The sequence below is a fragment of the Aquila chrysaetos genome, chromosome 3 (genome assembly GCF_900496995.4).
Source record: "Aquila chrysaetos chrysaetos chromosome 3, bAquChr1.4, whole genome shotgun sequence".
Lineage (NCBI taxonomy): Eukaryota > Metazoa > Chordata > Aves > Accipitriformes > Accipitridae > Aquila > Aquila chrysaetos.
Genome location: NC_044006.1, coordinates 75,872,442 through 75,888,134, shown reverse-complemented (window position 1 = coordinate 75,888,134; position 15,693 = coordinate 75,872,442). Strand labels below are relative to the sequence as shown.

General features: G+C 42.0%; 1 protein-coding gene across 27 annotated transcripts in view; it reads left to right on the top strand.

Moving 5' to 3' along the window:
- OBSCN (obscurin, cytoskeletal calmodulin and titin-interacting RhoGEF) overlaps positions 1-15,693 on the top strand; it is a 194,343-nt gene that overhangs the window by 124,647 nt on the left and 54,003 nt on the right. For all 27 annotated transcript variants that reach the window (XM_030007899.1, XM_030007913.1, XM_030007905.1 and 24 more), the window contains 17 exons: positions 435-1,790; positions 2,404-2,682; positions 3,044-3,122; positions 3,486-3,604; positions 4,424-4,621; positions 5,058-5,090; positions 5,196-5,294; positions 5,753-5,971; positions 6,752-6,818; positions 8,420-8,448; positions 8,754-8,882; positions 9,720-9,859; positions 10,559-10,759; positions 11,097-11,179; positions 11,609-11,782; positions 13,240-13,399; positions 14,638-14,754. In XM_030007899.1, coding sequence (XP_029863759.1) covers positions 435-1,790; positions 2,404-2,682; positions 3,044-3,122; positions 3,486-3,604; positions 4,424-4,621; positions 5,058-5,090; positions 5,196-5,294; positions 5,753-5,971; positions 6,752-6,818; positions 8,420-8,448; positions 8,754-8,882; positions 9,720-9,859; positions 10,559-10,759; positions 11,097-11,179; positions 11,609-11,782; positions 13,240-13,399; positions 14,638-14,754 — 3,482 coding nt within the window. The remainder of the gene's footprint in view (positions 1-434; positions 1,791-2,403; positions 2,683-3,043; positions 3,123-3,485; positions 3,605-4,423; positions 4,622-5,057; positions 5,091-5,195; positions 5,295-5,752; positions 5,972-6,751; positions 6,819-8,419; positions 8,449-8,753; positions 8,883-9,719; positions 9,860-10,558; positions 10,760-11,096; positions 11,180-11,608; positions 11,783-13,239; positions 13,400-14,637; positions 14,755-15,693) is intronic.

The window sequence follows — 15,693 nt, the reverse complement described above, 5'->3', positions numbered from 1 at the left end:
CCTGTCTAGCTGTAAAATAGGATGAGCATGATGGATGAGCATAGGATGACCAGGTTCCACTGACAGTCTTAACTAGATATTCATCAACTGCAACATTTAAAAAGGGCAGACATTTATTTATTGGGTTCAAGTGTGTGAAGGATAAAAAAATTGTTGTTTGGCCATGTTTTAAGTGCCTGCATAGCATCACAGAATAGCTGAGGTTGGAAAGGACTTCTGAAGACAGTGTAGTCCACCCCTCGCATAAAGCAGGGTCACCTAGAACAAGTTGCCCAGGACCACGTCCAGTTATATTAAATTCATATTTTGCTCTCAACAGAATGCTTAGTTAAATGCCACTGATACTCTTCTGCCCAGACTTTAGAGTAACATTTCCATGTGCTTTCTCAAAGCTTACAGACATTGTCTTTTAACATCAATTTAATTCTTCTCAGTTCCCACAGTGACAATGCTAAAAGAGATTGCCCAGGAAGCACCCTCTGCAAGCCAAACAGAAGAGCTTGTGGATGGCCATGTCCAGCCCAGCTTGCCCCCTGAGGCTGCTCAGGAGGGAGATCTTCACCTCCTTTGGGAAGCCCTGGCCAAGAAACGCCGGATGAGCCGGGAGCCCACCTTGGATTCCATCAGCGAGGTGCCTGAAGAGGATGAGAAGCTTCAGAAGTTGAAGAAGGAGGAAGCGGAGATGTCTCACTATTACTCGGAGGAGTACTCCACATGTGATGAGCTGGCTAGGACAGGAGAAGCAGATTTCTCTTTCACAAGCTCAGATGATGAATCTAGAGCTGGGACTCCTTCGCTAGTAAACTACCTCAAGAAAGCTGGGAAGGCAAGCGTCAGCGTGACTAGCAAGGTTCAATCCATTCCCACAGGCAAATTATGGAAACAGTGGGAGAAATCCAGCGTGGAGACTGTCGTGGCTGCCCCAGCTGCTAAGCCAGCTGAACCAGAAGTACCAGATTTAGATGACCCTTCCATGAACAAGGCCGCTGTGAAGATCCAAGCTGCTTTCAAAGGCTACAAGGTCAGGAAAGAGATCAAGCAACAAGAGTGCCCAGTGTTTACTGAGACCTTCAAAGATTTCTCTGGTGAGCCTGGAAGCACTCTCCACCTTGAGTGTGTGGCCCACAGCAAAACTGACATGAAAGTCCGTTGGCTGAAAGACGGGGAAGAGCTTTCAGACGGTCGCTACTATCACATAGACAATTACAGTGATGGGACCTGCTCTTTGATTATCACTGGCCTGGACAGCAAAGATGCAGGTAAATACACCTGTGAGGCATCCAATAAATTTGGCAAGGTTTCACACAGTGCTAAGGTGGTTATTGGCGCTCAGGAACCTCAAGTTCTTCAGAAGGAGAAGCAGGTTAAACAGAGCACTGACAGTGAGACAGAGAGCTCGTCCGGCAGTGAGCTGGATGATGCTTTCCGTAAAGCAGGAAGGAGACTTCATAGACTCTTCAAGGCCAAGATCTCAACAGAGATATCTGATGTGGAGGAAGAGCTTTTTGTCAGTGCAGATGAAGGGGACATAGAGGTGGTCGACCATCAGACGTATCGTGAGGATGACCAGTACATCTACATCAAGTTTGAAATCTTGTCCGAGGCAAAAACTGCTGCCACTCGATTCAGAGAGATGTTTGGTGCTCTGGGAATTCCCGTGGAGATTGACATTTTGGAACAAGGCCCTAAAAAAATTGAATTGCGTATTGGGAAAGCAACACCACCCACCCATGGGAAGTTTGCACCACCAGTAGTGAGACCTCCACCACCTTTGCTGACTTCTGATACAGGTAGGTGAAGCAAACCTGTTTATTCTTTGGAAAAGGCAGCTGGAGCAGGTCATCATGTTATCTATTCACTCATGAATAACTTCCAAAAAGCCTTTGTTTTTCATTTGGTGCAGATAATTTTCTGGAAAATTTGCACTTTTGGAAAAACCAATGAATTGTTTATTCTTTTTCATTTCGAGGGAGAGGAGGGAGCTTAGTGATGAAGGAGGGGGTTGCAAAGTATTGACTTATCTACAAAGCTGCTTTTCACAATAGAAGTGTCCCCTACTACAATAATATGGCCATAAACGCTATGATTATTATAATACTTAAATAAATGAATCTGTTTTCAGAACAGTCCTGAGGGAGACAAGACATTTCAGCAAGGAGAGGAACAGAGGCAAGGTGTAGTTTGCAGCTCTGGTACTGCGATGCTTATGATGTTCTGGAATATCTTCATAGTGTTTGTCAGGGAGTTTCTTCTTGACTGTTGTCATAGAGAAAAGAGATCATTCTGCAATTAAAAAAAACAGAAATCAGAAGTCTTCAGGCACTGGGCAGCAGTGCTCCTAAAATACATCTTTTAACACAACCAAGTTTTTCCTTTCTTCTCTCCTAACTACCCGGACTTTAGCTCCCATGTTCATGACTGAGCTCCAAAACCAAGAGGTACAAGATGGATATCCAGTCAGCTTTGACTGCATTGTCGTTGGCAAACCGCTCCCCACGGTTCGCTGGTTCAAGGATGGGAAAGCTATTGAAGAAAACGATCATTACATGATCAATGAGGACCAGGAAGGATGCCATCAGCTGATCATCACAGCTGTGGTCCCCACTGACATGGGTGTTTACCGTTGCCTCGCTGAAAACAACATGGGAGTTGCTTCAACCAAGGCTGAGCTTCGGGTGGATTGTAAGTCTCAAAGTCACTGTAGAAAAACCAAGGGAAGGGGTCCTGTTGAGAGATGGATACTTTTTTTTTTTCAAGAAAAACACCATCTACATTTTAAAAAAAAGTATGCATTGCCCACAAAATGTTTCACTTGCAAACCTCTTGGGTTCAGTTGGGTTTTGCCAACTCCAAGGCAAGGCTCAGAGCAAAGCTTATCAAATAAACAGAGGTGTTTCCCATAATCCAGGGACATGTGGGTTCCTGCTGCAGTAGCAGTGTAAAATCTGCCACTCACTCAAATCAGTAGGGAAACTATAATTATAGTAAGAAAAATAGTTTCAAAGCTCAGATTATAGAAAAGACTTCCTCTTCCATTTAACAGTGACCAGCACTGACTATGAGACAGCAGCAGATGCAACAGAGACATCTTCTTACTACAGTGCCAAAGAATATATTTCAAGGTAAAATATTGAACTGTAGCTCTTTCTAACTTCTGACTTGATAAGATCAATATGTATATTATTGTCAAGCCTGGTTTTGCTATATCTAGCAGGCCAATTTAATGTCATAAAGGAACAGCTAGACCAGCCAAGATGCAATAACTGCAAGAGCTGGATATTTATCATGTGTAAACTTGCTCTGGCTGCCTTCAGTCTAGCTTGGATATTTCTTCATGGTATCAGTCGATTACTTTTAATGTCATGTGGTGCTGAATCTGTTGTCATGGTGACAAAACCCACAGACTGAATTAACCTAAAATAGGTGATTCTGATTCCTAACTCTTTTCTGGCTTACTGACTTTCTTCTTTCTAATTGCTTCTTAGCCGAGAACAGGAGGAATCTACCACTGAGGAGGAGCAATTGCCCCAGATCTTCGATGAGCTTCATGATATTCATGTGGCACCTGGAGCATCACTGGCTAAATTTCACCTGAAGGTGAAAGGTGAGGGGAGCCCACAGCACTGTCAGTCACTGTCACTTCGACCTGCTGTCAGGTTGAAGTCCTGGACAAGTTTTTCCGATGTGCTTTTCTGCAGCTGTGACGCCAGTCCGTACATCTTGTACCATGTTTGCACAAACCAGCTAGAAGGATGTTTTCATGCTAATGAACATTGATTTTTCAGCAGACTCAGGCAGATTAAGTGTCTCACTCTGTGTCCATGTCTCCAGGCATAATTACAGGCATACGCTTCTGAAAACGGAGTCCTGTAATTCTCTGAGCATTAGTTATGGAGGAGCAATAAGGAATGAAAAAAAGATAGTGAGGGTGTCCTTTTTTCTCTTTAATAAATGAAACAGTCCTGGATTTGCCTTACTCTATGAGGGGGTTGCTGCTACAACCTAAAAACTCCAAAAATGTCCTCCCGGTGTTGACTGTCTGTGGTAGGGAGAGGTAGAGATTCTCCTATTTTCTCCGATTGCTGCCTATAAAAATGATGCGAACTGTTTTGGCTTCAACTTTTCTCTTTGTGTACGTTGCAAATCGGACCTAAGTGTTACCTTTCCAACCTGGAAGGCATTTGCACATGCAGCCAATATGGGAAGTGCCAGAAACTGAAGAGAGAGGAAAGAACTTGAACAGATAAATAGAATTTCATGAATTTGCAGCCATTCCTAATGGGATAAATCCTTGAAACAGCAGCCCTGGGCAGACCTGAGGATTCCTTAGCTTCTGCTCAGAAGGATCTGCCTGTTTGGAGATGCTCCTAAATCGATGTTGCCAATGCATTCTGTTCTCCATGTCTGTAACTGCTCCTCGCAGGGTACCCGCAGCCTCGTCTCTATTGGTTCAAAAACGGACAGCCGTTAAAAGCCTCGGATCGCATCCTGAAGACTGATAAACAGGAATTCCACTCACTGGAAATTCGTGACGTCACTAAGGCAGATGCTGGCCAGTACTCAATATTTGTCATCAATTCTGCTGGTTCTGCGTTTTCATCAGCCAGGCTGCTAGTCAAAGGTAGGTATTGGACTATTTTTGGCACCTGCTTTTCTCTATTCCAGTGGCTCTTTCCATTTTATGTAGTTATTTTTCTTCAAAAGCCTACTAAGGTAAGTCAAGTGAGGTAGGGATGTCTGTAGCTAAAAGATGACATGCTTTAATCTTGGTTCACCTATAAATTTACCGTGTGTCCCGAAGATGAGATATGTCACTTCTCTAGGGTCTGACTGTTGTCTCATAAACATAGATTTTCTACTTGCCCAACCTCATTAACTTTAACAGTTCACTTTCTTAAAACTGAGGGCCTCTATAAATTATACTAACATTTCTGTGTCATATCTCCTGCAAGGCGTAATCCCCTGGAATCACTGTTTGGTTTTGGTTTTGGGTTTTTTTTCTTCAACTCATGGACAGAACGGTATTTGTCATTTTGTTTGTTCTTCTTGTGTTACAGATCCTGATGAGAAAGAAGAGCCATCAGAAACAGGTGAGAGAAGCCATAGCAGGTGGTAACAGAACCCCTAGGAATTTTTCAGTAGTCTAAACTCACACAGAAGGTGTCACCACGTTTCATCAACAATGTCATTTTCAGATTCCCATGAGCAGCTGATACCACCAAGATTCCTAGAAAGATTTACTAATAAAAAGGTGAAAAAAGGTGCAAGCATCACATTATCTGTAAAAGTTGAAGGTAAGTGGATAGATACCTTGCCTCTCTGCATAACACTTAAATTGCATAACTTCATGACACATTCTAGACTTTCTCTGGCCCAAGTCATTGCAACCTCATCTCCTGTATCTGAAGTCTGGGACTCTACTCCCAGCTTTGTAAGAGACTTTACGTGCTTTACAGAAAAGCATCTTACTCATCTTCTCCTCCGTTTTCCTGTATGTAAAAATAGGGATAGTAACACTTATTAGTCTCATGAAAATGTGTTGATTAACAGTTTTGATTTTACAAAAAGGTTTAATGTCCTTATGAGTGTGCTGTAGAAAGGTTTATGTTTCTTTATTATATATTATACTTATTATTGTTGGGAAAGCACCAGGAAACAGATCAAAATAGCATTTATTCACAGCATGGCTCATAACGGTAAGGAAGGAACACCATCAGGAAAATTAAAGCTCCTTGCATTGGTTTTGCTTTAGGACATCCACCCCCAACTATTACTTGGCTGAAAGAAGAGTCTCAGGAAGATATCCTGTGGATCAAACCAGACACTCCTGGATATAAACTTGCCAGTTCAAATATGCACCACAGTCTAATCCTGTTGGATGTTAAAAAGAAGTACAGTGGAGCTTATACGTGCATTGCTACCAACAAGGCTGGCCAGTCCATCTGCACCGCCACCCTGGAAGTTGCAGATGGTAAATCTTTGTTACAATACAAACACATTCTCTATGTTACCTTTTATACAGTGCCTAAGAGAAAAGCAACTGAAAAAAAAAATGCATTTTCCCAAGATTAGCCATGACTTTGCTTGTCTTGCAAATGATCACACTCGTTACTTCTATAGTAATTTAGATTTCTGACCCTATTTTGGATTAACAGCAGCACCTTTTCTGTATCAACAGAAGACAAGTCTAAGAAACAACCAAATTAAGCACAAAGGGAAAAGAAAGGAAGAAAGGCAATGTAAAGTAACTAGAAAAAGTCACCATTTGAAAAATTATTTTGAGTTCTTCACTCTGCTAAGGTATTTGGCATTGTAGAATTGCCTTAAGGCAACTAGAGTAATTTGCTTCCCCTTTTGCAGAGCTTTCCAGGGCCTCTTCTGGCACAATTCCTTCAGTAAGACAGGGGACAAGCAAATATAGGCTGGGAGTAGGGGCCACACTGTGAAGGATTCCATTTTTCTGTTATCCTTCCTTGCATCCCACAGTTTTATTGTACCAAGAGCTAGAGGAGCATAGCTTGAGCAGCGTGGAGAAATCGGGCAATCATACATCTACGTGAACAGGGAGAGGAGCAAACTATTTGCATCATATGAGTTGGGAGTAGGTTTCCCAGGTTAGGAGCTGCTAACAGGGCAGATTCAGTATGCCAGTGTTCCCAGTAATCCATGTCTAGAAAATGTGCTTACATTAAATACATAAAAAGAACATTCTCTGCCTTCTGTCCTCTGATGATAAACCCTAATCTTGCAGTGAAAGAGGCTGAAGTTCTGACCCAGGAGCGTGTGATGGTGTCCGAAGCCATCATGACCACACTGGGGTAAGTGGTTGGCCACACAGGCCGAAATGGAGCAATGCAGGTACCACCCTGTAGAAGTTCCCAAGAGTCACTTTTAGGCAGTGTTCATATCTTCTATTCATGTTTCAGCACCAGAGTTAAAATAGTTTGAGGTCCTAGGATGTAAAGTGCTATAAATACTCTAGTATCAATGTCAGCCATTTATGCTTGATTATCAGGGAGGATAGGAACAAAGAAAAAAAAAAAATAAAATTGGGTAGCTCATATAAAACTCTTGCTACTTTTTCATCTCCTAAGCAGAATGCCAAAAAAATTCACAGGGTCAAGGTCTCACTGTTACTTGCCAACTTTGAAATACACTGGTGCTTCACAGAAAAAGAAGTAGATGAAAAGGATCTGTTCACAAACTTCTTGTTCACAAATGCACCTGAAGAATAACCTCCTCAATTTGCCATTCTTGGCTTGGATACTAGGCAGACACAGCCTGAAAAGTGGTATCCACCTGAACACACATTAGCTTCTAGAATATGTGTAGCCTAAAAGGCTTGACCAGTCTTCCTCTGAAGTGCAAAGAAAGTGAAGCAAGCTGCAGTGTGAATTCAGCTATTCCACTGCAACCTGTCCCTAGGATGTGCCTAGGCTCTGTTAGCCATACTTAGGGATATATGGTTTATCATATATCAAGTGGAGTGAGCTTCCTCCTGCTTCCTATGTACTAACAGAGAATTGGGGCAGGTCAGCTTGTGCAATGACAATTTATATCCTGCCTCCAAAAAGCACAGGAATAGCAGAGATGTTGACTTCAGGATGTTAGTGTTTTGACGGAGCTGTAGTCTTGGGAAACACGACAAACACCCTTCATCAGATGCAAGCAAAAGCTGGTAGTTCTGCACATCTGTGAAGCCATTTTCAGTCAGTGTTGGCAATATAGTCTCCTGCCCCTTTCCTGCTGGCGTGAATGAATTTGGTGCTGGTAAAAGCTGTCAGTGTAGCAAGGGTCTCTTTGGACCTCAAAACCACTGCAGTACCAGTAGTCAGCTTGCTTCCCCAGCACACGGGCATTCCTGATGTGATGGGAGCAGATCACTTGGCAGGACCGCAGCACCTGCAAATTCTCCACTCCTTGGTTTCCCGATGAAACCGCTGGAAATTTTTGAGCATTAGTTCACTAAAAATTGACTCAGACTACAGATTCCACTTGACATAATGTCTCCAACTCGAATAGTTTTATTTCAGTGTCAGCTGGGAATAAAGTCCCAGTAGCAGCAGGGAGATGGAGGCTACCCTGTTCTGCAACCCACTCCCTGAGCAGCCAGCTCTTCTCAAGCAACAGTTTGAAATAAAAGTCAGGAAGAGTGAGAATTCTCAGATGGGATTTGGCTCAAAGACTAAGACACCCAAGTGAATCTGTGCCCATTATGAGCCAGGTGCCCCAATTCTCATTTCTTAGTGGCCTTGGTGAGTATCAGCTACCAGCACCTGCAGTCCAAACCAGAGACCTAACTTAGGTATTTCCAGCCTTCACGTACAAGGTGGGAGAAGAAAGGGGGTTTTCTCATTTAGCTCTCCTTACTACACATTTTATTTTAACTTTTAACTCCACTTTACTCTTTCTTTTTCAGAGCTATTCATCCCTCTGAAACAGGAGAAGGTAAGAGAAGATATTTTCTTTCTTCTACTCCTGCCCTTCACTTCTACAGCTGAGATTGTCTTATGTATTCCATGATTACCAACTACTTTCGTCCTGTTTTCTTGAAACTATCTGAAATGTTGGAACTTTTCAGGACTGGTCTCTGTTCAAGGGTGAATTATTTGGATGAAATATGAGCAAGCACAGTTTTAAAAACAGGGGAAGTGAAGAAAATTAGACCTTCCTTCCTTCGAAGCTTTTGTTACTCAAAAAAGATGACTTTCCAATGACATTGTCTGCTTAATAGAAAATTCTCTCTTTTCCAGGAGACCTTGAAACTGGTAGAGAAGGTGTACCTAAAAGCCCTATTTCATTAGCTGATGTTGGCTCAGAAGAGTTTTTCCAGAAACTCACCTCGCATATCTCAGAAATGGTATCTGCAAAAATAAGTCAGGGTAAGGAACCTGGCAAACACAATTTAATTAGTGTAGAAAAATATGCAATCTTTTTTTTCAGGTATCATTTGGACTTTAAACATCAGTGAGATTTATGAAGCAGGTTTTGAGACAGTCATCCTACATAAAGACATGAACATTTGTAAAATGATGAGGACTAAGAATTTTTAGTAAGAGTCCATCCACTGCATGTCTCAGTCTACAGTTTTGAACTAGGAAAAAAGCTATTACAGGAAACTAAGATGGCCTCTGTCCATTTTATGCATACAGTGTTTGTTTAAATAAGCAGGAGTAACTGTAAGCTTTAGAGTGGAGGGCAAGTTGTAAAAATGGAAGTGTATTTTGAACAGCTTAGGTATTTGGAGTTCCTCAGATATTCATCACTCCTCAGTCTGAAAGCAATCCTGGTTTGAAGACTTCCCACATCTTCAAGTTTTAGCTCACAATGGGATTTTAAAACCAAATTGAGGCTGAAAAGTGTGCACAGCTGTGCAGTAATCCAATGATTTGCTGAATTCAATGAAAAATCCTGGCTTGTGTATCATATACTGGTTATCTTGTAGCAAAACTTTATCTTCAAGCAAAAATAGAGGTATTACCTCTCCCACAAATATTCTTGCAGTGCAGTGGCAATACATGCAGTAGGCATGCAACCTCATGCATAAAACGTCCCAATTATTTATGTAATCCTAAATAGCAATAGGAGATTACACTAAATACTACAAGTGCTCTTCCTAGGGAATATTTGTTTTTATGAAATCGAAAATTATTATAGATTTGGTTCATGTTCAAATTGGAGACCTTTATTTCACATTTTGCTGTTGCTCTGCTTTTTAGCTACACTTCGAGTGCCAGGTGCAGAAAGTGATGATGAATCAAAAACTCCCTCTGCATCTCCTCGCCACGGACGATCCAGACCTTCATCCATTGCTCAGGAGTCCTCCTCTGAATCTGAAGATGGGGATTCCAGAGGAGAGGTATGATATCTTTATGGACAAGTCTGACACAAGGAGAAAACTTTACTTAGAATGACCAATCTCCTATGTTTTAAGGATCTCCATCCCCTTTAGGGATGTACTTCACTCTAGTAGGTATATTTAGTAGCTAAATATTGGGTCTGCAATACAGAGCACACAGAATCAAATTCTGATGCTCACTGTTCAAGTCAACATGGTCAAAGCATACCCATTATGTGGTACCTTTTGCTCCCATGGCTGAGCTTCAGAGCTTGATTTTCTGTGGCCTTGGATAGACTTGGTCAGCAGAATTTTGTTAAGAAGTTCTTCATGAGAAAAATGCGAATTTTGTGAAAATTAGATCTTTTTTGTGTGTTCATTTCAAACACTTCCTTAAGAAAAAAAAAAAAAAAAAGATAATTAAAACTTTGGAAATGTTAACCTACTTTGGCATTTTCAGGACCACTGTTTGTTTTGCCTTGGGAGAATAATCCACTGTTTCATGGTGTAAATCCAAAACACCTCAGATAGATAGTTTTGAAAATATGGCCTGAGCCTCCTAGAGACTTAGTCTTCTCCTTACAAAATGCAAACAGTGATTCTGTTTGCTGCACAAGGGCTGGAGAATAAAACATTAGACACAGATAAGCACTTACATTCTGCTGGTGTTACTGTATTCTGTATTCAGAGCACACAATAACTGTTGTTTCATGCTTGCAGATCTTTGACGTCTACATGGTCACAGCTGACTACGTGCCTGCTGCTCCTGACAGGGAGACCATCACTTTGAAGGAAGGCCAATATGTGGAAGTCCTTGATTCAGCTCATCCTCTGAAGTGGCTGGTCAGGACTAAACCCACAAAATCTAGCCCCTCTCGACAGGGTTGGGTGTCTCCAGCTTATCTGGACAAAAAATTAAAGGTGACAGATCACGCTGTGTTTATTTCTCATGTAAAATTACTTGCTCCTGTTGCAGTTCAGTGCCATCACTTTTGCAAGGAGTGATGGATGAAGAGGTTGTTGAAGGGGCCTGTAACATAACTGGGATTTTTCATGTTCTGATTAGACAACATTTCTGTATGTGTGGGGGGGTGTCTGGGTTTGAAAGACCTAATCATCCTCCAGCAAAAAATACATTTCACACCGGTTTAGGAACTGTTGAAAGGGACTGTGAACACACAAGGAATATTCCTCAGTGTGCATTGATAAAAGCACTGTTAACTTAAAAGAATAATGTTTCTTTTTTCTTGTATTATAGTTGTCACCAGAGTGGGGAACAACAGAAGCTCCTGAGTTCCCTGGAGAGTTTGTTTCTGAAGACGAATATAAAAGGAAGCTAAGGTGAGCTTATGTCATTTGGTATTTGCACCTTTGAGTTTTTCTGCCTTCTGAAGTAACATGAATGTTGGCATCTAGGTCCCTTCCCTCAGAGTCACTGTTTTTGTTCTGAGTCCTGCCACCTTCCCTTTCCCAGAATCAGGCAAACCCTTGATTCTCTCAGGATTCTCTCAGACCTGTAATTTTTCATCTTTGATTGATTTTTACCATTGATTTCAGCCTAGGAAAATCCCAGGCAATCTAAATCATACCGGGTGACTTGAAAGAAGGGGTTTACATGATGTAATTCTGGAAGCTCTCTGATTTCACAAAAATCCTAAACTTCAGTATGTCTATACTTTGGGGTGCCCTATATCTGAGGAAGTCTTTCAGCGTATCAAGGATAATTGTGATGTTCTGTGCTTTCTTTTTGCCTATTCGTCTTCCCTTCAGCGTTCTTATTCAAGAGCTGTTGATCTCAGAAGAGGATTACATTCAAGATCTACAGTTCCTCCAGACTCATCATCTTAAGTTCACTGAGACCTGTCCCAATGTCCCGGGAGCTGTCGCCAGTCAGAAATCCACCATCTTCAGAAATATTGGTGACATTGCTTGTTTCCATTCCAGGTGGGCATCCCCACGTGCCTTCATCTGAGACCAAATTGTGGCTCACATACCTGGTGTCAGAGCCACGGTAACTATTATTATTGTGAAGGATGTGGAGCACTGGCAGTGCTGAGATGCAAGGGAATTGATGGGCCTTTTTGGATGATAGATGATGGCATAGCTTAAGTCAGAGCACAGGGCTGGGACTCCCGTAATACCTTTCAGAGTTTCAAGGCTTCATATGTCCAGTTTATTTCTGACACTTTTAAGCAAAATCAGCAGAGAAACAGTGAATTATTATAAAAAGGCAGCATGGTCTTACAGGCACTTCAGCGGTGTCTTCATAGAGACATACATTCATCTAAAACCGATGCCAGCGCCCATGCATTCAAAACACACCCAGCTGTAGCTGGCTGCCCAGGTACAACGCCGTGGCACAATGCTTCTGCCTGGTCCAAGAAAGGATTTACTGCAGATCTGCTGTTCACAGAGTGACTTCCCAAAGTCCAGGCTAAAATACTTTTACTTGCCAGGGAGAGGAGGTGTAGTACAATATCTTATGTGCCTTAGGCTTTCCATTGCTAAGGGGCTTCCTTTTACACCTTGATACCCTTGCTCTCTTGGGAAGTGATCATTCTCATGGGAAATCCCTGCCAACAGCATGAGAATTGCCCTTTCTTCCCTATTTTCCTACTCTGTGGTCCTCACTTTCGGTTTACCTTAGGGGGCATCAATAATATGCATGCACAAAGGTCAACAGCCAGTGAGCGTGTAGTATCTTCCCTGATCAACGTGTGCTCCAATCAGTGCTAGCAGCATTGTAAGCAGGAGCAACCAATATGGAGTTCGAGCAGGTTGCAATGAAAAATATATTGTTACTCTGGGGAAATCATTATGGGGGGCACCGCTTCTGCAATGGGGAGGACGCTTATATGGGATATCTGGCACTTTTCCTGGCTGGGCCATGAGAAGAGATTTCCCTTCTCTTTCCTCCCTCTCTTTCTTCTCCCTCTCCTTTTGTTTTCCCCCAAAAGTAACTTCAACTGCTAGAGCTGATGTACATCATCAGCTACCGACTGCTAAAAACCTTTGTGCATGTGAACCTGTCTCAACATCCTTTGTGAAAGAGTGAGGATCTCTATCTTCACTCATGTGGATGGCTCACTGATCCTTAAACTGACGCGAAAGAATCTGGGGAGGGGTTCACTTCCCAACTTGAGCTAAGCCCTTGAAAATAATCCCTACCTTCCTTGCAGGGCATTTCATACATTCCAGCTAAGAGGGACAGCATCATGCTGGATGACGACGCATTGAGAAGTTTAATGCTAACATGGCAACATCCCTCATTTCCTCCTGTCATTTCCTTTAATGTGTGTTAACCTGAAACTGCCTGATTCAAAGGTCTGGCTGCTGGGGCTGTGTTCTAGCCTCATTCCATCACCTTCTCCTCAGATGTCCTTTTTTCTTTGTCTCCACAGTGTCTTCCTCCAAGGCTTGCAGAAATGTGACACTGATGATGATGTGGCTATGTGCTTTATCAAGCACGAAGCAGAGTTTAATAAGTACATCCAGTACCTCGTGGGGAGGGTACAGGCTGAGTCGATTGTTGTCAGCAAAGCCGTCCAAGATTTCTACAAGGTAAAACAGTAGCCAAAGTACCTGCTGAACATGCATCCTATAATCCACTGCATCAAGAAATGTAGTTATTAATCACAGATATGATCCTGAAAAGGATTATTAAATATTTTTGTGGGAAATCATTGCTAAATATAATAATTTTGTATTCACTGTGTAGCTCTTCCTGGTCAGCACAATCAATATGAGAACATATTTACATATACTTATGCATTTATGAATATTATAAAGACTATACAGATACGAATGTGGCTGTAATTATGTAACTGTAATTAAGGGATGTTTTAAGGGCCACCACACTGTAAAACCAAGCAAACTCACATAAAACATAAGGATAGATAGGAAAATCCTGTTTCTCTGCTCCAGCTGCTCAGGATTGAAGTTCACTAGTGAAAACACACACGCCACACTCCAGATCCACGAGCTCATGCATGTTCGTGGATCCCTTGAGTAGCAGCATGGCCCCTCTGTCCATCCGATACCCACGCCTAGGTCCTGAGCGCTTTTACCCTCTCCATGAGCCTCCTACTCACCAGCTCGTCCAGCTTGATGCTTGCTAGAAAAAAAACCGCACGCATTCACATTCACAGATCCCTCAAATTATCAGCGCAAGCTCTCAGCCTCCCTAACGTCCATGCCCGGATCCTGGGTCTCCTACTTGCAGCTAGTCCAGCTTAAAGTTTGCCGGTGAATTGCACAGAGTTGCACCCACGTGCACGAGGTCAGCAGAAGGGATAACCGTCCAGCACAGCGGCTGATGTCCTAGCACATGGACCCCATAACCTGTGCTTCCCGCTCCAGGTGCCGGTGCCAAGACCCTCACTTGGTCTGGTCGCTAGCACTGCAAACACACGGACCACTCTCGACCAAGGTCTGGCACCAGTTGCTGGCACCGAGTTCACCCAGTCCTGCCCTCCCACCCCCCGAAGATGCTGATCTTTCCTTTTGCACCATCTGGTTCCGCAAGATTTGGATCACGTTTCCCCAGCGTCAGTCCTGCACTGGAAAAGCAGACATATTCAGTGTTTCAGACATCTTGTAGCCTAAAATAATAACTAGCTGGTAAAGGATGGGGGAGGGTTACAGGTCTCCAAAATATGGGGTAGTAAGGTCTGGTAGAGCTTTCCAACTTTGGCTGAGTTAGGTCTATGAACCAGCATCAAATGAGCATTTTCAAAGGAGTAATCTTTTCTGTTGTTCTTTGTAACAACCTTTCCTTGTTCTTCTATGTATTTTTTCAGAGATACACAGATGAAATTTTAACTAATGAAGATCCTTCACAGCCACTTATCCCACCACTGCAGCACTACCTGGAAAAACCCATAAACAGGATCCAGCAGTATCAGACTATAATCAAGGTGAAGAGCTTTTGTTATACACTTACATCTGATAAGCTTATGTTCTGCGCTGTGCAGCTTGTGTAGAAAAAGGCTTTATTTTTTATTTGATATTACTCGGCTTTCTTCTGATGCAACTACAGTTGAAAGCTGCTTGCGTAAGACAGTAATCGTTGCCAGTGATGGTGCTCTCTAAATAGTTTTGTAAATGTAAATCCAGGTAGAGGTTCACAGTCTTCAACCACATAAAGTTCAGCAAGCTTTATCTGAATCATCTTTAAATATATGCATATATGTATATATAAAAATATATGCTTATATACATATATATGAATACATGTATGTATATATCCAAGACAAGTATGAATTTGCTTCACATTCAGCAACAGGTATGTTATAAAAAAAAGCAATTTCCAATGTGTAAGATACTAACTTACCAGTTTCTCTCCTTGTGTTTTATACTGACATTATAGTAAGATGAAATTTTTGTTTTCTTAAATGCGTTGCCCCATTCTACCATCCTGAAATGTTTCATCTTTCGAGCTTTCATCTGTCTTACTCTCAGGTTCTAGCCAAGACCACAAATGAAAGTTTCAAAGTAGCATTTTTTTTAAGAGTATTTTTCATGGGAAATAGCACTAGGATAGTCAGAAAGAAGACCGCAAAAATATTTCTGTATTCTAGCATTACAGAAGTGAGCAGTTTGAATAGTTTCAAGAAGGTTCAAATTAAGTTTCTAATTTTGAACCCCTGCCTGCACACAACCACCAACACTTTAAAGGGTCTCTTGGAAGAGAGAGTGAACATGCCTTCATTACTAAAAGAGAGGAACAGGAACAAATGTGGAAGAAAAGGATAACTGCCATTTCATATTTTTTCCATCCTCTCTTGTTTTTAATCTAATAATGACCCTTAGTTTAGCACTGCCACATGAATTGCTTGCCTCATGGTATCATCAGG